Source organism: Myotis nattereri (assembly GCF_964212035.1).
Source record: "Myotis nattereri genome assembly, chromosome: 8".
Taxonomy (NCBI): Eukaryota; Metazoa; Chordata; class Mammalia; order Chiroptera; family Vespertilionidae; genus Myotis; species Myotis nattereri.
The window spans coordinates 48,357,245-48,383,176 of record NC_138083.1 but is presented as its reverse complement, the minus strand read 5'-3'; the positions used below and the strand labels follow the sequence as shown (position 1 = coordinate 48,383,176).

The 25,932-nt window shown below is 37.0% G+C and overlaps 1 protein-coding gene across 1 annotated transcript in view; it reads right to left on the bottom strand.

Moving 5' to 3' along the window:
- Positions 1–7,897: 7,897 nt before the first annotated feature.
- The window catches only part of LOC308523056 (uncharacterized protein), a 113,751-nt gene continuing 95,716 nt past the window's right edge, over positions 7,898–25,932 (bottom strand). Inside the window, exons 5-6 of the mRNA XM_081096721.1 lie at positions 9,751–9,803; positions 7,898–8,601 (exon numbers count right to left, since the gene is read on the bottom strand). Coding sequence (XP_080952847.1) covers positions 8,557–8,601; positions 9,751–9,803 — 98 coding nt within the window. The 3' untranslated portion in view covers positions 7,898–8,556. The remainder of the gene's footprint in view (positions 8,602–9,750; positions 9,804–25,932) is intronic.

Sequence of the window (25,932 nt, the reverse complement as noted above, 5' to 3'; positions counted from 1 at the left end):
TTCTCACATATTTTGCTCATCCAGGGAATTAAGTTAAACATAAATATTTACAGTACCCTGACTATTTATAATTAATAGAGAAAATGACATTTAGATAATGGCAACGCATTCATTTTGTTCTAATGTTCTCACTAGCAATTCATTTATAAATATGTATAACTCATTCAAAAACTATTCAGCATCCCTCACAAAATTATATTCTCTGAGAATCAATCCAATTGAATCACTGAAACGGCTTGGAAGAGTGTGGCATTTTTTTCAGAGAAATTGCTCACATTTTAATATATCTCTGCTGTGTAGAAGAATGACTTAAGTGCAGCCACTTTTGGAGGCCTCAGTTTTTAAATAGTGATAAAAATTCAAGAAAGTATTCTTAAAACAGGACAGAACACTGTCAAATCATAACTACAGCAAACCCTCAATTGTGTAGACCTCAATTTAACAGGCTTCAGACTCAACAGACAGAATTTCTGGCCCATACGTGATATGTGAAAATTAACACCCTGTTAATTTTAAAATGCTTTCAATGAAGATTTGCTTATAGTTAAATTAACAGGCTATTTTTTGTTATTAATTCAGTTATTTTTAACAAATTTTAGCAAATAGGCCATATGTTGGAAAAAACACTGTAGTAATTTCACCCACATAAATAAATATTGCATATGTACAACTATAGTGTACACATTTAAATCCAAGAGTCAGCCCTCATAAACAATGTTTGGCAAATGATTAGCACGTGATCACACCGCATTTCCAGTGGTAATTGGTTCTGTTGTCATGTGGTGTAACTTTCTGCGGCTGTATTTTTTTTTTTTTAATGTTTTTATTGATCTCAGAGAGAGAGGAAGGGAGAGGGATAGAGAGATGGAAACATTGATCGACTGCCTCCTGCGCATTCCCTACTCAGGATAGAGCCCACAACCTGGGCATGTGCCCTGACCGGGACTTGAAACAGCGACCTCATGGTTCATGGGTTGACACTCAACCACTGAGCCACACCAGCTGGGCTGCAGCTGTTTTAACACATGCTGGCAGATGTTCCTACCTGGGCTAAGCCATGTCTTAGCCATGTGCATTTTTTTACTCTCAATGATTGGTGAATGCATGTATTTACTAGACCTATTCAGTAGCAATTTAAAATTACTGTAATACATATAGAAAACTTTTCTGTGAAATTAAATTTTTCATACATAATTTTAATTACACAGATGTGTCTACATAAGTAAAAACAGGTAAACTAACTAATTTGTCAATTTTTTAACATATGCATTTGAAAACCTACTTTATTATATAACAGAGCTCCAGCTTTAATGACACCCTCTTGCTGAATTAGTCCGTTATCTCAAGGTTTTACTGTATTTAGTGGTGAAAATCTCCTACACATCTATTTCACTGAGAAAATTCTTTTATGATATTTAAGTATTAAAATAAGAGCTTGAAAGTTTTAAAAAATGTTGTATTTGTAATGAAAGCTTCCTTTATAATTACATACATATGTATGTTGAAGAATACTTTGTCACAAACAATAAGATAGCACATATTGAATTTTTTAAAGATGGTTTGATACAAAAATATGTTCTCAGATATTGGAAGCAAATCTAGAATGAAAATTTTTAAATCTTATCAAAATTCTCCAATATTTTAATATCATGGATAATCTTCTGTTAGTTGTGGAAGCTAGAACAATGCTTAAAATTACTAAAAACTTAACAGTTATTTTGTGGGATGAGGCTATAAACTTTATTTACTTTAAGTCATATGGTGGCTTTTAATGTTTTAAGTAGCTCTCTAGCTCAGTACTTTTGTACTTCAACTCATAAACTATCCGCAAAGGCAGAAAGCTGTATGGAACTTAAATTGTTTAAGATTTATCATCCCAAGATAAAATCCAAACAACTTTGGTTTAAATTGTATACAAATTCTTGCTCATCTATGTGCTTTTTTTTGGTTAGTATTCTTTGCATGTACTATCCATGTGACTTCTAAACCCATGGAAAAGCATTATCTATATATGTTGTACTAATGCTTACTTCATGCATTTGCATCAAAAGAAGTGAAAACACACACACAAGATACTCCTAACTTAAAAATGAGTAGCATCAGAAGGAGACAAATAATGGGACAGTATGGCAACCACTTAAAAGCTAAAAGTCAACAAATGATATTACATGATAAATTGTCAATCCAGTTTCATGAAACTCAAGAATAAAACTCACTAGAGATTTTCAATATTACCTTCGGGTTTTGTTAACACAATAAGGCAAGATAATTAAACATTTAGCTAAATAAATTTAGCCGCATCTTATGATTATTAATTTAGAAAAGACTTTGCTGCAAACACATTATAACGAATTAGATATTTTAATGTGGTTAAAGACTAGATGCGTAAACAAAGATCAGTAGTTTTAATAATTTTGGAAGAAGTATTTTGAATTTCAAATGAGATGTCTCTTTCTGAGTCTTCATTTGACATAAAGAACTGCACCTAATCTTTCAGTAGCGTCCTCCTCATTAACCATCAAGAGGGATGCTGCAGTAGGCACTTTGTTGTATCAGAAGATCAGTGGAGCCTGCTCTCCAAGCATCCCACAAGCCACACACATACCAAAATTTACTCTTTTCACATGTCTGGTCTTGGAGAGCTTGAGCCACTAACACCATGTGTGGTGCCTGAGCCATGGTCGACTCAAGAGCCACCATGGGCTTGCCTATGTAGGTTGGTATCACTGCTGCCCATCACCCACCTACTGAACCAACAACAGGTGTCATAATGAAATGATTCATAGTCTCAGTAAGGGAAAAAGTGCCTTAATATCAACAATACTGCTTATGGTGACAAACTTTCTCTCCATTTCTGCTGAGCTAACAATTTCATTTAAAGAACTTTTTCTAAGTTTTATAATCATGCCTGCATCTCTATCAAGTGACTCATGCCAAGTCAGAAAGATGATTTATCCCAAAGGTTGTCATGTTATCCTTCAACAATTAACATAAACTAACAAGTTTATATTAGAATTTTATTTTACTATTTAATTTTATTATGTACTATATGCTAGAGGCTAAGGATAGTAGTTAGTATAATAAATTCAAGAAATTTGTCAGAAGGCTAATGAACATCTTCAGCAAGGCTGATGGACATCTTCAGCAGGGCTGAAGATCTGCATATTATTACCTGCTGCCAAACAGCTGAGAGCAATTCCCCTACCCGTGGTCGGCAAACTGCGGCTCTCGAGCCACATGCGGCTCTTTGGCCCCTTGAATGTGGCTCTTCCTAAGCCTTAGGAGTACCCTAATTAAGTTAATAACAATGTACCTACCTATATAGTTTAAGTTTAAAAAATTTGGCTCTCAAAAGAAATTTCAATCGTTGTACTGTTGATATTTGGCTCTGTTGACTAATGAGTTTGCTGACCGTTGCAGTAACCTGATAATCCTTTATTGTTTACCAAACCTTACCTTTGATATGTATATCTGCTTTGCTAAAGGTCAAAATGTGTTAATAAAAAGCTCTGGGTCCAGAGATTCAGAGAGCTTAGTCACTAGAGCTAAGTTTTCGTCTGGCTCTCCCAAAATGCCTTCCAAATTTATATTTCTGGTCTAGTATTCATTTATGCGCAGCCCTTCTCCAGATTCCTGAACCCTAGCTGCGGAAAGACTGCGGCAACTATATACCAATAGGTAGAGAACGTTAAGTATATTTCTCCATCATGATCACCCATTCAACAAAAACAAGACAATGTATTTTAGTATAAGGTGCTCTTTTCTTAAATTAAGAAATATAAACCAAGCATCCTTGTGATGGCATCTCTTTAGCATCACAGTTGTGAGAGTTTTAGAGTTGTTCTCTACACTAGAAGTTCCCATTTAGCCTTCTTAAATGTTGGCTATTCAAACTGCCTGGCCGTTAGGCCAGACTTAGAGTGGACACAAAGAGCCTTGCCACTGACACCAGGATGCTGCAAAATAAAGGGTGTCCCAAAATTCACGCAAGAAGTAATTTTGATATAAAACACAGGTTTATAAAAAAAAATTGTAAGTATTTTATTGATTCATAAAGTATACAGTATAGGGTTATGTATGAAATAGCATATCAGGTAAATGGCCTCCACAGCTTTGCTGGCACATATGCACTCTTTTGTTATTGCCTGAGCAGCTGCATTTTTGAAGAATGGTCCGATGATGCCTACAGCCCAAAATCCACACCAAACAGTGACACGTCGTGGATGCATTTGTTTCTCAACAATCACTTGTGGATTTTCTGAACCCCACATGCGACAATTTTGTCGATTAACCAAGCCATCAAGATGAAAATGAGCCTCATTGAAATTCAGCCATATTTATGCAAAACGGTCATGGGAAATTTCAGCAAAAGAGTGCATAGGTGCCAGCAAAGCCATGGAGGCTATTTACCTGATATGCTATTCGATACATAACCCTATACTGAATACTTTATGAATCAATAAAAAATTTACAATTTTTAATTATAAACCTGTGTTTTCTATCAAAATTACTTCCTGCATGACTTTTGGGACACCCTTCATTATCATTATCTCTGTGTGCTATGCTGCCCTAGTCGTGATCACAGGACCCATTACAAATCTACAAGATAAATTGTTCAGCTGAATGGCATGGGCTCCTTTCTATGGTGCAGTTATTTCTGTTTCTTTTAATGACAAAATTAGTTGTGCTGCACTGTGTGTGATTTAATCCTCGATTAACAATCGATATGTTGCCTATATGTTGTTAATCGAGGATTAAATCACAATGCAGCACAACTAATTTTGTCATTAAAAGAAACAGAAATAACTGCACCATAGAAAGGAGCCCATGCCATTCAGCTGAACAATTTATCTTGTAGCTTTGTAATGGGTCCTGTGATCATGACTAGGGCAGCATAGCACACAGAGATAATGATAATATTTTGCAGCGTCCTGGTGTCAGTGGCAAGGCTCTTTGTGTCCACTCTAAGTCTGGCCTAACTGCCAAGCAGTTTGAATAGCCAACATTTAAGAAGGCTAAATACTCGAATAGCTGCAGCAATCCTGAGAAAGAAGAACAAAGTAGGTGGGATCTCAATACCAGATATCAAGCTGTATTACAAAGCCACTGTTCTCAAAAAAGCCTGGTACTTGCACAAGAACAGACATAAAGATCAATGGAATAGAATAGAGAACCCAGAAATCAACCCAAACCACTATGCTCAATTAATATTCGACAAAGGAAGCATGAACATAAAATGGAGTCAAGACAGTCTCTTCAATAAATGGTGTTGGGAAAATTGGACAGATACATGCAAAAAATGAAACTAGACCACCAACTTACACCATACACAAAAATAAACTCAAAATGGATAAAGGACTTAAACATAAGACAGGAAACTATAAAAATACTAGAGGAATCCACAGGCAGCAAAATCTCAGACATATGCTGAAGCAATTTCTTTACCGATACTACTCCTAGAGCAATGGAAACTAAAGAGGAAATAAACAAATGGGACTACATCACAATAAAAAGTTTTTGCACAGCAAAGGAAACCATCAACAAAACAACAAGAAAGCCCACTGCATGGGAGAACATATTTGCCATTGTTATCACTGATAAGGGTTTAATCTCCAACATTTATAGGGAACTCATACAACTTAACAAAAGGAAGATAAACAACCCAATCAAAAAATGGGCAATGGACCTAAATAGATACTTTTTGAAAGAAGACAGAAGAAAGGCCAAAAGACATATGAAAAACTGCTCAAAGTCACTAATCATCTGAGAGACACAAATCAAAACAACAATGCGGTACCATCTCACACCTGTCAGAATGGCTATCATCAACAAATCAACAAATGACAAGTGCTGGTGAAGATGCGGAGAAAAAGGAACCCTCGTGCACTGCTGGTGGAAATGCAGACTGGTGCAGCCACTGTGGAGAACAGTATGGAGTTTCCTCAAAAAACTAAAAATGGAACTCCCACTTGACCCAGTGACCCCACTTCTAGGACTATATCCCAAGAAACTAGAAACACCAATCAGAAAGGATATATGCACCCCTATGTTCATAGCGGCACAATTCACCATAGCTAAGATTTGGAAACAGCCTAAGTGCCCATCAACAGATGAGTGGATTAAAAAACTGATACATCTACACAATGGAATACTATGCTGCAGTAAAAAAGAAGGAGTTCTTACCACTTGCAACAGCATTGATGGAACTGGAGATCATTATGCTAAGTGAAATAAGCCAGTGAGAGAAAGATAAATATCACATGATATCACTCATTTGTGGAATATAATGAACAACATAAACTGATGAACATAAACAGATCCAGAGACAGAGAATCATCAATCAGAACATCAAACCTCAGAGGGAAGATAGGGGAGGGTGGAGGTAAGGGGGAGAGATCACCAAAGGACTTGTATGCATGCATATAAGCCTAACCAAAGGACACAGACACCAGGGGGGTGAGGGCATGAGTGTGGGGGGTAATGGGGGGATAAGGACACATATGTAGTACCTAAATCAATAAAGAAATTAAAAGTCAAAAAAATATCAGCAAAAATTAGTGTTTTCATCATGCAAGCCCACCCTATGATGATTAGAGATGTCTATACCACTTAAGTTTATAACCACATGGAAGGATTATAGTTAGCTCTTAAGTCACTGATCTGATTTTCTGTTTGAGAAAAATAAAAATAAGCAGCTCTGAATAATCCAGTTACATTTAGATATTATTATTGCTTGCCTCAATCTTTGCCATTTGGCACATAGAGGAAAAAAATGTTCATGCCTTCAAAAGGCTAATTGAATTAAGAAAAGAAAAACATAAACTCAAGAAACATGATTACATTATTTTGTGGCTGAGTAAAATAAGCAAAAAAGGTAGATATTAAAAATGCAGTATTCATTCAGGAAATCTCAAAAGAGGCATCTCAAAAGCATATACTGAAGATAAAATGTACTGATTGTAATTTGGCATCTTCTTTGTTATAATTTAAATATGTTTACTCTTTCAAGTACACACGAAAAAATGACTATAGAGGCTCAAAAGAACTTCTTAGAAATATATCTTTGGAGACTGCTGTCTACCCAAAGCATTTTCTCTGCTTCTTGAATGCATGGCTAGACCACATCATCCAGGTTTTCTTTCAATTAAACAATGACATCCATATAACTATGTTTTCAAGAGTGGGAACAACATTGCTCTCCAACAGAACCCATACAACTCCTCAAACACCCTTGGCCATGCTTTTTACCTGCTTTGTGCAGGCTGGAACTATAATGACTCTAGAAGCCTGAGAAATAATCAGTTGAAAATGGCAGGGACACTATGGCCCGGCTCCCTGAATGCCCAGTTGGAGAAGACACTCCCTCAACCAGCAGCACCCAACCTGGACTAGAGCTGCAGCAGGAAATACCCTTCTATTTTCTTTGAGCTGTTGGATTTTTAGAGCTACATATTCATTATTTAGACTACTAAATAGTATAGATATCCACATAAACACCTGATAGATTCATTCAATTCTGTTAAGGTTTGTACAGAGTAAAGCAGCTGCTGTGCAGGTTATCACCAGGATGGGCAGTCTAGAGCTTGGAATAGGATCTAGGGAAGTGTTAATATTGACAGCATGACCCTACTCAGCTGAGATCAATAAACTACTTTGAGTGTGACTGCCCTTCCTTAAGATGCTATCAGTGGGAGTCAAGGTGGGGAGGAGTAAAACTTCTGCTTCTAGGAGTCCCTTTCCAGAACAATTACAGCCTCTCTACTTCTACCTTCTTTGGGGACAGCAGGATAGATTTAAGTATAATCCTTCTCCATGGTCATATTGTTAGAGGTGGTCTCTGTGCCCCTGGTTCTTGTCTTGCTTATTGGAAGGAATTCAAACAAGTGACAGTACCAAATAGCAGCAAAGCATGCAAGAATTTATTTGCAAGAAAAGGAAATACACTCAGGTATAGTACCCGTGGGCAGCTAAGTTGCCCAAAGCTGAACCAAGTGCCCCACTGGTTTAGGCATTTGAAATTTTATACCTGGAGTTGGGTTGTGCAAGAAAACAAACACAAAAGCAAACAAACAAACAAAACACACACACAAAAACCCAAGAAAACCCAGCAACAACCACAAAAAACAACCTCCTCAGTTTTCAAGGCTGCCCCACCCAGATGTTAAGCTACCTGTCAGACGGCATTCTGGAGGACTTTTCTAGTCTCCCCCTTCCTCACTCTGGAGTCTGCTAACTTTTAGTTAATTCTTGTTTGTCAAATCTCCCACATCTTCCTCTTGATCTTAGCCATCCATCCCAGCTCATGTCTATCTAGCTACCCACTCTTAACAATATCAGTTACCAACAGAAGCCCTGGTTCTGGACTCCTGAAAACCTTTCATTGTACCCTAAGGTAGCAGAGCTCTTGCTAGTCCTACCAAGATCCTCTCTGTGATCTTCCTGTTGTCTTCAGGGTGCGGGGATCTCAGGCGACTTGATAGGGAGGATGAGGAGTGATCAATAGGTACTGGGGTGCGGAGGCTGGAGAGTGGGTGTGACGGTCACCAGTTAGCAACTTCATAAAGGATATTTAAAAGGATCATTGATATACATGATATTTACCTAGAAAAAAATTAAAATCTATTTAGGAATTATAATATGTGTCCAGGGGGAAAATATTAAAAATCTATAAAGAGATCATGATTTTAATTAATTTCAGCAATAATAATTTTTAAAAAACATGTTTAATCCATTATGCTAAAAGTGAAAACTGGGTTATTTTAATAGAAAATTATACTTTCAAAGGAATTCATAAGAAGAGGTAATCCAATACATGTAGTAAAAATAAAAGAAAAAGATTTTGTAGAGGTATATCTAATTATACATGTATATACTCAGAATTGGGTTGTCTGCTTTTATGCATTTTTTCTTAATGTCTTCTCTACTTTAAACATACACTCGTTTTGTATCTAATTTTACCTGCATATGTTGTATGGCTTTTCTTAAAGAGAGCCCCTGATTTTTATGAGCTTCAGTCCCAAAAATTCTAGAACTATTCCTAGAATTATGCTTTTGTTTAGGATGTTCAAGGTTAACCACATTAATGCCTTTCCCCCCCTCTTTTCTCATTTCCAAATATAGATATTATTCCATGTCCATGTTGAAAGAGATGGAAAGCCCCGGTGAAAAAAAACAATCTGAACTTGCTATTTGAAAAATGCATTGTTTTTTTTGTGTGTGTATTTCACCCCCCCCCCCCCCCGCCAACTTCTTGAGTTTCAAAAATAATAAGAAAAATGTTTGCACCCAGGAGGTTTTGAACTTTGGATACAAAGATATCTTGAAGTAAAGGGCATTTTGTTTTTCTTTGGGTAAACATGCATGGTGCAAAATGAAATATTTTATACACATTATATACACCACATGTTATGGACACTGAAATAGTTTCCATAATTTTTTAAAAAGCCATGGTATTTTTACATCTTTTATTCTCTTATTCTTCTATTCACAAGCTCTCACTAGCCCACCGTCACATTTGCTCCCTCTATATGGCTCAGAGACACACAGTTGTACTTTCCAGATGACTTTTTTTTTTCTCTCTGTGAAGATTAAAAGCTCTTTTTTGCAGGATGTTCAATTCACCAGGGCTATTGTTAAAAATTTTTGAACGTATTAATAATTCAATATTTATAACTTAAAAATGTGACAACATGGAAAGGGTGAATCTGACAGTAGCGTGTTGTTGAGTTGGGAAGGAAAAGGAAAGCCTACACGTAGGCAGAGAGTTCTCGGATATAATTCTGAGCGATCAGGAGAACTCCAGTCTGAAACAGAAAAGAAAGAAAGAGCGGTCAGGTAGCAGCCAAGACATAATTAGGGCCAGCTTGGAAAATATTTTCCATAGAACCCTTCTTGATATCTACACTTTGGGTTGTAATTTTTAAGTTTTCTTTGAGGTTGTTTTATCTCGCCCCCCCCCCCCGCCCCCCAAATCCTTTTACTTTGGTAAAAAAAAAATGTGGAAGAAAGAGTAAGTGAAATGAGAAATGAGAAACACCCTGCTATGCTCCCTGCACTGTAATTTGTTCTGGGATTTCACTTTCCTTAGAAATGCCCCTTTCATCAAGGATTCATTTATTCTTCTCAGCTAACTTTAAGTAATTTTCTGCATTTCCTGGAGACAGATCTGAAATGTAAGCATTGCTTCACATTGACTGTAACATATGCCTGCTGACTCAGGTTCCCCTTCCACCATTTAAATCTTCTAATAAATGCAAGACACTCAAGATAATACATTAGCACCTTTGAAGCACAGGTTTTCTCTATAGTACTATATTCTATTATTGTCAACTAGTTAAATTAGTGGGAGCTATTTAAAAAATCTATTATTTTAAAAAAATAACATTTGATGAAATTCAAAGCTATTTTTCCATGAGGTGGCCCTGAATTTTTAAGCTTTGGAAATAGCTTAGAACTAAAATTGTCTAGAAATAAGGAATAAAATGTATTTTATGGTGTTTGACCGTCTCTGTGCATTCTTTTTCTGGTGTGTGATCTCATATATGTAAGATTCAGCTTTTATCTTAAAACTGAACCTCAGCTAAGAGTTAAAGAAAGATGAAACAAATATTTGATCTTATTCTTTGATCGCCTGAGATTTGAAACAAGCATGTAACCATCAGAGAGAAATGCCACCAGTCATAAATCCGATAAGATGGCAGTGGTAGCACAGCATCCTTTTGAATCGATCCAAACCAGTCCTTCCACAAATGTATATAAAGCAACCAGAACAACAATATAGGGCCTAACCCACAGCCAATAAATTCCGTGAAAGGACATTCCCAGGCATGTTCACAAACTCCAAATGGAAGGTGTGTGTGTGGAGGTGGGTAGTGTCAAACCATTGACAGTTGCGAGACCACATCAATCACACTATGTAAGAAAAAATGGGGAACTGAGAAACGGATTCATGAACTGGAGAACCAAGAAAAAAATAGTCAAAGCAAGTATCCCAATTTGAGGAGATCCTAACTGCCTGAAAGCACAGCCAGGTATTCCGGGAAGAGCAGGTAAAAGTGGGAGTGGTTTCACCATACATTTTGCTTGGAGTAAAGAGAACCCTGGCAAGTTTGACTGGCCTGGATGCAGCCTGAGCCCTGCCTTGATCAATGTACAGGTATTTGTGCTGTTCTATTTTCTTAGGTTATACATATCTCAAAATTAGAATTTGGGGGGGGGGAGGGGGGGAAGGGCAGTGAAGACAATGACTACAGAGAGAAACTATTTTCATTGTAGCTGCTGAGAAAACATGCAGCCTTCATAACATCACTATTGTACAATATGATATAAATTTGGCACAAATAAGAAAGCTCATTTAGTATCAATTTAAACGCAAAACAATTATCTAGAATTATGGCTACATCAGCCATTGAGAAAATATTAAACAGTAATTTGAAATTCTAAAGAAGGCTTATGTTGACCCCTCTTGGCTTCCCCCTATATAATTTAGAAGACTAGCAATCAGGGAAAGAGTAAAATCTACAGATTTGCAGCATCCAAGGTAATTTGGATCATTTCAGAGGCAGTAATCAGACACCATTGAACCAAATGAGCAAAGAATCTAATATCTCACTGGTCAATGAAAGTAGTTCTTGCATAGTTACTGACCTTAACGTTTTGAGATAAGCCCACATACTCTCATTCCTTGCTGTTTGTCTCAAATCCACATGTGCAAATGATCTTGATATAGTTCACACCCAGAAGTAACTCAGGTGAGAGTTGCAGCGGCCGTGTTCGATGAGTGGTTCCCAAAACTGACTGCGTCAGAATCTTCTCACAAAGTTTTTTGTTTGTTTGTGGGGTTTTTTGTGTGTGTTTTTTGTTGTTGTTGTTGTTGTTAATCCTCACCCGAGGATATTTTCCCATGGATTTTTAGGGAGAGTGGAAGAGAGAGGGAAAGACAGAGAGAAACATCGATGTGAGAGAGACACATCAATTGGTTGCCTCCTGCATATGTCCCGACCAGGGCTCAGCCAGGGGGGAGCCTGCAACCGAGGTGCGTCCCCTTGACCGGAATTGAACCTGGGACCCTTTGGTCTGCAGTTTGAAGCTCTATCGGCTGAGCCAACTGGCTAGGGCTCATCAGTTTTTAATAGATATTTATTTCCCAGCTCCTTTTAAGCTTCCTGACTCCCAATATATGGATACGGAGCCTGAAATCAATAATAATACAACAAACAAACCCAGCAAACAAAACTCCAGATGGTTTGCATGCATAGGCAAACTTCAGAATCACCAAGGACAAACAGACTTCCTTATGCAGCACATGTGTAGTCACCTTTGCATGTGGACTTCTATCTGTGAATGCACACAAACCCAGGGTGTCGCAGGTTTAGCAATGATGATTGTCAAAAGTTTGAGATATAATGAGGAGGATGAGGAGGGTGATTCCATGACCACATTTTGCTCCTTTTTGGCTTAAACATCTGACTTTTGAAATATTCTAAAATACTTCCTAGTAACATCACCCAGCTCCAATAGATGAGAATTGTGAGTCACCGTCAAATTGGCTACAATAAGTATTCTTTGACGGTTAATGTTTTATTCATTATTTTACTACCTCACAGTATTTATAGTTCCATTAGCATTGCTAAACGGAGAATATAATGGGATGGCTGGAAAACGATTAATTCTTTAGAAACAGCTGAAAGGGTTAGGGAAGGTTCCACATCATTTAAGACTATGGTTGTAAAAAATTGTTCCTATCTGAAAAAAAATTAGATATTATTTTAAATTTTCTCACTCAAGCTTTGCAATTTATTCATGTCACTTTGATCATAAAATTAATTTATTGATAGGTACTCTTTGAACTTGATATGTGATACTGTTAAAAGGCGAAGGTTATCCCTGTAAGGCAAGGATGTTAAATTTTCAGACCCCAAATACCTATATTACTAAAGAGAAGGCTAATAGCTGAATTAATTCTAACTGCAACAGAAGATGCTCATAGATGAATGGCATAGTTCCAACATGGGTAAGTGCTCTGAATTATATGTTAAAATTTTATCTGAAAACCTGCCTTTGAGCTGGTTCATAGTTAATCACATTCCTCTGGCATGAATTCATAAGCCACTCACCTTTTCAGCAGATGAACTATCTACATATTCAGGCAAGATCAAAGGTAAGTAAGATTGAATCAGATTCTGTTATCTCTGAGGAGACGCTAGGAACCAATTATCCAGGATTCAAGAAAATTATAAATACAGAGTGATGCTGGCAGAAAATCCATTTAGTCCCCATATTTTTTAAAAGTTACCATGATTCACGTATCACTCAGCCCGCTGCCATCCTGCACTCCGAGGTGACTCACATCCCACATTACTGGAGATGTGCAAATGGTCCAAGGTGCCTTCCTTCCTGTTTCATCATTAGTTTTCTCTGAGTCTTTTAGGGGTGTGCTTATGTCTTTGCTACTCATTACTTAAATAGCCTGTAGTATAATTTGTCTTATTTTTCTTAGGTTTGTAATTCATACTCTTGTAACTTTATTAAATTGCCATTTTTGAAACTGTAGAATATTTTCCATTTAAATAAAAATTATCTGTTACAAATAGGAAAACAAGAAAAATTTGGGGGCTACTAAACTTTTTTTTTTGAGACAGTACTTTGGTATTTTTCCTGTTTATTTTAAAATGATTTATCTATTTTGATGATCTATTTGTGTTCATTTTAGACACTGTCTTGGGGGACTCAAAAGAAACAAAGTTGCTGCCTTCACAAAGCTCATAGTCTTGTAGGACAGTGGTTCTCAACCTGTGGGTCGCGACCCCTTTGGGGGCCGAACGACCCTTTCACAGGGGTCGCCTAAGACCATCGGAGAACACATATATAATTACATATTGTTTTTGTGATTAATCACTATGCTTTAATTATGTTCAATTTGTAACAATGAAAATACATCCTGCATATCAGATATTTACACTATGATTCATAATAGTAGCAAAATTACAATTATGAAGTAGCAACGAAAATAATTTTATGGTTGGGGGTCACCACAACATGAGGAACTGTATTAAAGGGTCGTGGCATTAGGAAGGTTGAAAACCACTGTTGTAGGAGAAGGCAGACAAGCAAATACATAAATTGAGAGAGTAGTGGAGACGGTTACTTTTAAATAAAGGCGATCAGGAAAGGACTCACTCAAAAGGTAAAGTTGGGCAAAGACCAGGTAGCAGAGGTTTCTTGATTATTTTCCTGTGTATCCATTTTTTGCTCCTTTCTATACACATGGCTGGCCACTACAAGCCACCTTTTCCAATTGCCCTACATGTACTCGTCACTATACAATAAACTAATCACTGGCCAATAACTTTTTAAAAATTAATGGAACTTGTTTCTTCTCACATCTGAATAAATCTTCTAGAAAGTATAAAACAATGGCATGACTAACACATATTAAATTTTCAAAATTGCAACATTGGCTATCGGAAATAAGGCTGAATGTTTCATCTTTTCTTTAAGCCATAAAATATGTGCAGTTGCGACATGGAATTAATCACGAGTTGAATGAACATACTTTCCAAGCTATTTCTCATCACCGAGCTGCAAGAAAGGAACTTTTCGACAGACTGATATTTCTCAACATCATTTTGCGATTCTCAAACGTTCTCATTCTGAGATAGAAAGCAGAGCCTGATGCCTGGCTGTGAGTTTAGGGAAACCGAGGCACTGCCACCTTCCTGCGCCATGGCCATCCTTTGTTGTTCTCTTGGGACTTGCCACCAGTAACCATGTCAACCCTTGGCAATGAAGGAGGTTGCAACTAACTAAACTTGTTCACTCATTTCACCCCATTCTATAAAACTGAGCTCAGATTATTTAAGTGGGCTAAAATGCTCACAATTTTCAAAGCTGTGTCTTGCCTTTCATGGGAATACTCATAAGATGGTCTTTAACAGATGCAGTGTCTTTATTAAGTAGGGCTCTCCTGACCAATCATTAAACTGTAAGTTTGTTGATTCCCAGAGGTTTTTATGCTCTACTAACATTTATGATGTGAGAGATATGCTTTTTCTTTTGTCAGTTGTGAGGGAAAACAGAGTTTGCCACCCCAAAATATGCCTTAAAAATACATTAATTATTTTAAGCTGGTTATTTTTAAGAAACAAAAGACTGAACAAAAAATTATGTTGTATCCATATTATTCCTCCTTCACGAGACTGTTACGTTCTTCTTTCCCGCTTGAGTTGAATACTCACTTTACTTATTGCCAATTTCAATTGCATGAGCAAATGCTAAATGTATACGTCACACATACACCTCTTTCATAAATTCTCAAAAGCCTTAGGAATATTTTCCAAGTCCTTATATGACATTTCTCAAGCCTCAGTTATAGCACTTGCCACATAGCTGTACATATGTTCATAGAACCATTATCTCACACTGGAGTGTAAGTGTGCTGAAGACCAAGATGTTACCCTACTCACACGCCTGTGGCCTCAAACAGCCTCTACATAAGATCCGGCTCAATAAAGTTGGTGTGTGATGACCAGCGAGCTAATTGCAAGAGGTAGACGATTTTAAAATCTACCACTTCCCTCTTTTCCTCTCCTCTTCTTTGCTTCCCTTCCCTAATAATTCCTTGCTTATATAATGAAAAGCACAATCTAAACTTCTCAGTATTCATTTTTTATCCAAGCTTCTCAAGCTGCCAGAGTGCACGGGGCCAGCCCTGGTGTGTCATTTGGTCACAGCAGCATCAATAGACCCACTTAGTGCCGTGACATCGGACTTGGTTTCTCACTCTGTTTCCTCCAGGCTTAGGTCTCCTGCTCTCCCCAATTTTTTGAACCAAGCACAATCCTGACAACAAATTCCATTTCTTCCTTCACAGTGGTGAGACCTGGCTTGTGATACTGGCCATCAAGAATCCTCACTAACCCACTAGCTGAAGGACATGCCTTACAGAGAAAACTTCCTGAAGGCAACCTAGTTCTCACCTGGACAGGTGATTCATTGCACTCACTTCATCTTGACTTGTTTCAACAGTACAGACAACGTATATCTTTTTCTACATTTTATTACCTATGAAAGCTACCCACCATTCTTGTCTCAGACCTCATTCTGCTAATAACAGTAACTTATTATTATTAATTAAGCTTTCTGGTTATTCTTATGCAAGAAAGAAATGCTCTGGATACATGCAATCAGGTTATTCTCTCTCATGTTCTCCAACCTCCTGTGGAGAATTGTGTAAATCAGGCCCCCAGAATGAATCAAGTTGAGGACACTTACAGGAAAGAAGGCCCTGGGAAGGACCCTGCATGTCTGGAAGTAATCCTTCTGGAGTCGGCTGTTCATGGCTGCCTTCCAAACCTTAACAGAATGACTTCCTGTCTCTGATTTCCCTTAGCACTCTGGTCTGCTCTACACAAATACTGAGATTTTCTGACCGCTCCACTGCAACTAATAATTGCTGTGATGTTATGACTTTCAAAAATGCCAGAAATGCTGAGTGGCTTTGGTGGATGCATGTCCACAATGAGCAGTGATGAAATGTTTCTTCTCCCATTGGAATGTGCAAGCCTGTGACTGCATGGCTGTTGGTGTCCTGCATTGTCTCCACTAGCAGAGCCTCTGAGCATTCAGCCCCGTGTTTCTAAAGGGAACCGTGTCATGTGGTACAGTTTTAGAATACTGTGAGCAATGAAAGGGTTTTGCAAGCTTCCCCAGAAGAGAAAATAAAAAAGGATTAATTGAAAGTTTTAAGAATCTGAAAGGACTCTATCTCTCAAATATTAACACTGGAAGACAGAAAGGCACATTATTTCCAGCCAAAGTTCTGCAACAAGCTGATAAAGTTTGGAGCTGACACAGATGATCTGGGAGCGGTTTCTTATAAACAAGGTCATTCAATGCATGTGAACAAATTAAGAGGACATTTTCACAAGTGAAGAGAAATTTGGTCATCTATGAACCAGGAACAGGAAGCAGACCCTCACCAGATATCAAATTTGCTAGCACCTTGATCTTGGACATCCCTGTCTCCAGAACTGTGAGAAATAAATGTTTGCTATTTAAGCCATCTGGCCTACGGCATTTTTTTCTCTTAGCAACCCCAATGGACAAAGACATATATATTCCATATGCTTTTTATGTTTACATTTTATTATTATGTATTTAAAAATTAAATGTTAAAAGTTGAGCAATTTATTTAATTTCCAACACTGTTAACACAAATGAAAAGTAAATTGTGATGACTGCATTGCACAATCAGAAAACACAGTTGAGACATAGAAATGTGTCCCTATTCAAGCAGACAATATATGAAATTGCTAAAATAATACTAAAATGTCTAGGAAGACAAATTCTATAATAAATTTGCATAACTTGTTGAAAAGATACTTTAAAGTGACTTCAAGAACATATTCCTTTTAGAACAGTTTGCAATCATTTATAAATAGCACAGTTATGTGTAGACACTAAAATATTCTAAGATGTTAGCAGTAGAAGGAAGAATGCAAAAAGAATCAAGTCCAACTCTTCCTTTTTTATATATTTTTTCTTGGAGTTATAATAATTTGCTTGCAACACAAATATTAACCTGCATCACTTCTGCCTTAATCTGGTCATTGTCCATTTGCCAAATGGTCCCACGCTCACTGAGCTTCCCTGGGACTCTCACTAGAATGTCCCTGTTCACATGTGTGTATCTAAGACCTCTGCTGGCACCAACTGGAATCAATAGCAACTCACCCCTTTGGAACCCAGAGATCTTGTAAGCTCGTGAATGCATGTTTAAATCACAAATATGAACCAATCAATAAAACAATACTACCAAACTAGAATGTGTCAGGGTCCTCCAATACACACAAGACTCAAAACTGAAACTTTTGAGAGCTTGATTTCCAGGCTGTGATCAGCTTCTGATTAAAGAATAGACTTGCAGAGGCTGTAAGTCTAGAAGGATGCAGAGCACAGAATATTTGAGAGTAAGCATTGCCATATTCACCTGAGTCTACCTCCTTTTATTGTGTGTGATTCTAAAGTTTCATGTTTGACACATACTTAGCATGGGAGAATTTTTCTTTTCCAAAAGCTACTAACGTTTCCATCATTATTTTCTCCTTTCCTAACGTATTCATTCTCCAATCTCCTGGATGATGAGCTGATGCTTTGCTTCTCTATTCAAATACCTAACACCTCCTCCCCTAAGCTTATTCTCCTGTGACTGTTTCCTGCTTCACTGAGAAAACAGGACAATCAGAAGAGAACCTATGTAGGCTCCTCACAGCACAATTCCCACCTGCAGGCTCTCCAGCCATGAATTCTGCTGCCAGTCCTATGATTCTAGAGGTCTTTTCTGCCACTGTCTACAATTAAGCTTGTGCACTACATACCATTCCCTCTCATGTTTCCAAGTATATAATTCCAGAATTTTTCCCTCATTATCTCATGCATCATCAGATTTCCTGTCAATTGAATCATTACCTTCACCAGCAAATGTGTTATAACATCTCTGCTCTACAAAAAACCTCCTTAGGTCCCCATATCTCCCTTCAGAAACTTTCCCAATTCTGCAAAACTTCTAAGAAGGCTGAACTAGACTCACTGTCTCCAATCCCAGTCATCCCACTTTCTCTTTAATCCACTTAAACCAAAATTTCAGCCAACCATTCAACCAAAAATTTCTCAAAAAAGATGTTGTGACTTTCACCTTGCTAAACCATTGATTCCTCATGTTATTTGACCTATAAGTAGTGTTTGAAGCCATGAGCTCTCAGTCTTCTCAGAAACCATTTCTTGTGTTCCCAAAACCCCCACCCTTGTGATTCCCCCTATATCTCCACTGATCTAAGTCTTCTTTACCTGCTACTCCTTTATCCTTACCTTTGGATTTCCCCAGGTCTGCTTACTTTCCATATACACTTACTCTATTGGTTTTCTTTCTCTATCTCATTGCTTTAATTTATATTCCAACATTTTGCAAATTTATATCTAGTGCCTGGGTTTCATTCTTTCACTTCAGGCTCAAATATGCAAGAGTGAACTCAGTGTCTCTACTTGTATAGTAAGCATCTCAAAAAATTGTTTGAAATTGAATTAATCACCCCAATCCGCTGTCTCCTCAGATAATTGCATCTCTATACCAGATGCTTAGTCCAAAACCAAAGATAATTGCATTCCTCTATCAACCAACTCTAACAATCCCCTCTGCTGCTACCACCCTGGACCAAGCTACAAATATTTCTTGTCTATTTTTTAAAATAGTGCTCTAGGTAATATCCCTGCTTTCTTCTTTACTTTCCTATGGTCTATTTTTAATACAGAAGCTGGCATGATCTTTTTAAAAAACATGTCAAACTATGTTGTCTGCCTGCTCAAAACCCTCCCATGGTTTTCCAACTCATTAAGACTAAAAGTCAGGCCTTTGTGATAGCTCCTAAAGCCCTACATACTTGAACCCTCATAATCTCTCTGACTCATCTGGTCCCTTCCTTTGCACACTCCGCTTCAGCTACACAGGATTCTTTGCTCCTTTTGTGCCCTGGCATTTGTCTCCCTGATAATGGGCATTCCTGCTGTCTCACCTTCTTCAGGTTTTGCCCCCAAGTAACTATTTTAATATCTAATTTATCAACCTATTTACAATGGGAAAACACAGCCTCCTCACTTTCTGTATTCCTTTCTGCTGCATATTTGTCAATAGAAGTGATCATCCCCTGAAATATATCATAATTACTTATTTACTTTATTAGCAACTCCCCCACATCATTAGAACATAAGCTCCATGAGATCACAGAACATTCATTGAGTGAATAGGTGAAAAGCAGTTGCTAAAATGATGGCGCCTTTTACAGTTGGAAGCATGTCAGAATGGAGGAAAAAGGGTGTATCTTACTTTTTAAATAAGACTTTCGAGATTGCTTTTGAATAGTTTAGAAACCTAATTGCAAACATGATACTGAAAATGGGTCTTGTTATAAATAACTGCCTCTACTCTCGGCTCAACCTTCAATAGTGTTCAAAAGTCTCATCTCCATTATTTGCTCCAGAGCAGCTCTTCTTAATTTTAGTCCTGTTAATTCATTTATATTTCCTAAATCACCTCTATCTCAGTAGGAGATCTTGGCTTTTACTTCACAAGGAAAATAGTCATTAAAAGTGAAAACACCTGGCAGGCTGAAGCTCTGCTTTGTAAAGAAGCTGATTTGATACACTAAAATCAACAGGGTGAGAGGGAACATGGACAGGAGAGAGCAAGGGAGTTCTGTTCTGTTTTTGTGTTCTTTCTAGTTATTCTCAAGGGAAGTACGACCCCTGTCATCCCACAGTTTCAACCTTCCTTTGTAGGATCAGTCTTGATGCTAGGATATTTATTATACACTTTCAGTTAAAATCCAATTATAGTTTATTTATTGCGTGTTCAAATGTTTCCAGCTTTGAGTATTGGTAATCTTTCATTGTGTCCTGTGCCCTGCTGATATTATTGCAGGGTTTTATTTTATTTTATTTTTTGGAGAATTTTCTCACTCTTGGGGACTACAAAGGTTTTCTCATATGTTCCCTGACCCAGTCCTAGAGCCAGTCATGTCTCCAAAGAGTCCTAATTCCTACTCTGAGAGAATAGTATGACAAACCAAGAACTGGGTGATATATGTGTGTAAACTGACTTTTGTATGTACTATTATCTTGAAATGTGTCTACATGTAGTCATCTAAATGTGTATTAAGCTAAGCATGAACTCATACTTATTCATCCAATTCTAATCCATAATCATGGGATCATTCCAACCTCCTCCCCAGTTTATGTGTCGGCTCCCATTCCAACACTGAGAGGGCTGGCTTCCATAATCCTCAACCCCTTTAGGTAATTGTTTAATTTCAGAATACAGGTATAGTGGTTTAAGAATTGCTATCCATGCCCCACTGGGAAACAATTTTTCCACCTAAAATTACTGAGGGACCTATAGAAATGTACTTCATGCCTCAGTTTCCTGCTCTGTAAGATGGAACAACAGCCATATCTACTTTATACAATAATTACAAATATTAAAGAATAAATATATGTAAATTACTCAATACAGTGTCTACCACATTTCAAGTGTCCTGTAGTTATTGGCATTTGTTGTTTTCTTACTGTTAAATATTACTAAGATGTATGTATTCTAAATCATTAAAACATTTGAGAGATAAAAGTATCTTTAATGTTAAATATGTGGAAAATATAAAATGGCCTTCAAAGTTAATGTAAAAGAAAGCAAGAGCTTATTTATATAACATTATATATTCTACATGTTAGTTATAAAATTGTGTTATATATATAGTACCCCCAAAATGTATGCACACACTTTGAATAATTATAAAGGCAGTGCTTATTGAAATAAATTTCATTTTAAAAATTGAGCTATCAGCTGTTAAAGTGTGTATGCACATTTTTTGGGACATCCTGTATATATACATCTATATATATCTATATCTATGCAACATTTTAGGGACTCTAGTAATTGGTAAAATTGCTATATTTGGAGGGTAATGAATTCAAACATTTTCAAAGAATATTTGTGTTCATTTTAAATCAATGTCCAAGCAATATAACATGCCAAGGAGAGTTGTGGGTCAATGTTCCATTCCTTTGACTTAGTTTTTCCCTAGCTTTCATGTTTCTTTCACCCAGGCTGTAATATGCCATAGCATTAAAGATGAGAATTTGGATATTTTTAGGAAGGAATACTTTCCCGCCCTCTCCTGACATTCCTTTCTAGAGGAGGGATGTTTCTTAAGCCTTTCTAAGCTCATGTCTCAGCCTTTATTCCTCTCATGGATAAGGCTTGATCGCGGTTGTTTGATCAAAGTCGGCGGTCCTCCTTCTTGGCGGGTGGAGTTAATTTCCCAGAGTCCTGAGCAGCCTGGGAGGGGCTGGATATAGAGGAAGGAATTATTTGAGTTTTCTCTCCATCTGATTCCACAAGGACCAACATGTAACTGGGTAAGATGTATCTGTTTTGTTAACTTTCTTCAGGGGGCTTGTCTTTTTTTTTTTTCTTTTTATCCTCACCTGAGGATATTTTTTTTCCATTGGTTTTTACAGAGAGTGAGAGGGAGGGAAGGAAAGATGGAGGGAGAGGGTGAGAGGGAGAGAGAGAGAGATGTGAGAGACACATTGACCCGTTGCCTCCCACATGCACCCCAGCCAGGGCTGGGGATCGAACCTACAACCCAAGTACATGCCCTTGACTGGGAATGGAACCCATGACCCTCTGGTGCATAGGCCAACACTCTAACCACTGAGCATGCTGACAAGGGCAGGGGACTTGTTTTTACTTGACTTTTCTAGTGGGTAGGACTGAGCAATGTCATTCTGACATAGAGCAGATGTTCAACAGGCATGCCTGGTATGACCATACAGCTGCTATGCTTGGATACTACCATTTTAGGTGACCCAAGCCTTTGTCTTAGAATTGTTAAATATTCTCAGTATCAACTCTGCCCTAAATTACATTCTATATCTTAGCTTTCAAAAGTTACAAGAGTGATAATTTTCATTATCTATCTATTGACTATTTAGTTTGTTTGCTTCTTATTTAGCAATTAGTTCATAACTCAGACAGGAAAAACAAGTGCTATTTATTGGCTCCATTGAAAACCCCAGGGCTGCCATGTTGTACTAACCCAGGGATTTCCATTCACACTATCTTTGATGATAAATGTACCCCCTGAGTACAAGTATGCAGCATCCCAACAAATATGTCAAATGAAAAATTACCTGTCTTTTAGCACAAATGAGTATATTGAATTGCTCTTTGGAGATTTCAGAATTATTTCATAAATCCACAATTCTGAACATTTATGTCAATTCTTTTTGTCTAATTTTTTGTCTTAAGAGAAATTATGTTAAATAGAAATAAACAACTCAAAGTGCTAAACACACATACACACACACAAACTCTTCACGTCACAATAATTCACTACAAGGCAGCAGGTATTAAAGACACTGGGAGATGATAAATCAGGTCTATTGCTCTATCCCCTGAGTTCTGTGGAATGTTGAGTTGCAGGCATTTGAGAAAGAAAAAGAAATAGTTACATCTAGATTTTGCTTCTTTTTAAGCTTGAATCTGCTCTACACCACAAATACCATCCTCTCAGCTGACAATGGCAAGGGGCCATGCACTTAACAATTGGCCTTTCCATAATCCCCTCCTTCCCAGTTGTTTTTGTCTTGCTTTGTTTGTCTTCAAATCCATCTTTGACACCTGTTTTAGTTCACGATAATCTTTACCAAAATGCCAGGAGTAGTGAAGGCAGAAAGCATACAGTACAAATTTTCCCCAGGTTCTACACGCTATAGAGAAGGCTCTTGCTATAGAAAGGGCACAAACCCACACAGGGCACAGTCTCTGTCCTCAGGAAATCCATTGTCTAGTGGGAATTACTGAACACAGGAGCACAACAGGGTGCCGTATTAGATGTAGGAACTAGAAAAGAATTGCGTATTCCCTTCAAGGGATTGTTATCTAAGCTTTGCTCATTGTGCATGTCAACTGTGTTGATCCATATGCCCTTTGTCTCCAGTGATGGCGAACCTTTTGAGCTCGGCGTGTCAGCATTTTGAAAAACCCTAACTTAACTCTGGTGCCGTGTCACATATAGAAATGTTTTGATATTGGCAACCATAGTAAAACAAAGACTTATATTTTTGATATTTATTTTATATATTTAAATGCCGTTTAATAAAGAAAAATCAACCAAAAAAATGAGTTCACGTGTCACCTCTGACACGCGTGTCATAGGCTCGCCATCACTGGTCTAGGAAAGAGTCGCATAACTTCATTCCAGCAAAATCCAAGGACATGCCAAGGTTCAGCTGTCCATAGGAAAGTGTGAATAGGAGGCTCTGGCAACTTTCTGTCTCAGGTAGAAGGAGTAGGTTTGAAATTAACAAGCTGGATCAGTGCTCCCTGCAGCTGGAGCCTTCATAGGAGAGCCAATGAGGGACCAACTGTCTCCATTCAAAGTATAACCAAAGCAAGATAAAAATCTTTACTGAAGAGGCAACCAAACCTCAAAAGTGAAGTATAGTATAAAACATTTAAAAAGTTAAATTTCCATTAACTTAGTAGTTTTCTACTTAAACAACAACAACAAAACAAAACAAAACATGGACTGTGCACTTTTAGAAATAGCCCCCATGATTTTCTCTGGATTCTCATTCTCTCCTCCCCCTCACTACTTTTTTGTCTGCCTTTCCTTACTTTGAAGTTCCTATCTACTTAGTCCCTCTGAGTCACACAAATTCCAGTGCTTAGCTATATTTATTATTTGCAATTTTTCAGTAAGTTTTAAATTATTTCCAAAGAAAAATGTTTTTAAAAGGTCTCACACACAAAAGATAAGAAAGAACAAATTTATATACTCTCAACCCCAAACCATTTTTATTGACTCAAATTATTCATTATCTGATTTCAAAATTATTGACTATATGAGTATATAGATATGTATATAAGGGTTAGGTTTACTTTGGGGGTTAAAAACATCTTAGATATCAAAGTGCTTGCTCTGTTTACTGCTGGCAATATTTTGAGCAGGTTTAGTTAAGATTTTAATCAGTATTGGTCTTAGAGAAATAGGAAGTAGGTTAATTTCTTAAAGTCATGCTTCCTCATGTGTAAAAGATACTGTTTTTCTGAAACACTATTATTTTTGCCTGTCTTTAATCTTTTCAATGCTTGTTACTTTAATATTTTACAATGCAAATAAGAAAACAATCTATTCAACAACTTCACTTCTTTTTCTTATACTACTTTTAATGAAGAATAAGCCAACTAAAATTTATAAAATGTTGAATCATCCATCGACAGCCATTTTATCTTCAATGCCTTCTTAGATTAATGATGTTCTTTTGGGCTTGGAATTAAAAATAGATTCTGGTTTAATAATCCAGTTCTTCTAAAATTCTTCAATTTAATAACACTCAAAGTAATTTTGGTTCTAATTATTATAAAAGCCTAAGCTAGTGTTGATATTTTGTTGGCAATAAAGTTGATTGTGAAATATTGTTTTCCAAAGGAAGCATAAAAGTGAATCACTTTAGAGGGAGGAATTTGAAAGAATTGTTAATAGCTTTATAAACACCTTCAAAATGTTACAAGAACCGTGTGGAGTGTTTTTTAATAGTTGGGCTGGGAAAGAGAAAAACAGAAGGGATGTTACAATGCAAAAGGGAATTGTTAAATTTGTTTCCAATGACAGTCAGTGCTAGTGCTTCGTGAAACTCAGCAAATCAATCTACAGATGTTCTCCCTGTACTATGCCACAGAGATGAGATAGATTAGAAACTCAAATCAATTGTCTACAGAAGCTTGTAGTTTTGTTCATTTATATTGGATTTTTTTTTAAATGGGCACTTAAAAATTTCAGATTAGCTCTATTATGTAACTTAGTTCCAGTGGCAATTGTGTATTTGTTTATTTGCTTGTTCCCTCTCATGGCATCCACTGACAGCTCTAATCTCTCGTTTTCACATAAATGATCATTATAATGACATTCGCTCCAAGAAATTCATGAAAAAATTAAATTATTTTAGTCACATATTATTAAAATGAGTTAATTGAATTCTTCAGTTGTACATTAGTTAAATTCATTCATCCTTTTTTAATATCCTTTTTTCCAGAGGAATGTGAGTCCAAGTTAGAAATGAGTTTACATTGCTATTTTAGTTAATACGGTTATTAAGTAGATTTATATTGGTTTAGAGTCACAGTACTAAATTAAAGAAGTTTTAAATGGTCTTTAGTTACATAGATTTTCCAAAATTATATTAAAATTCAAGTTTAAATCCTGATTTCATGCAATAGATTGTGTAATGACCACCTTAATTAACTTACGCATTCTTATTACATGGTAGATATTTTTTAGACATTATATCTAATCCTCATAAGAACTATAAAAGGAA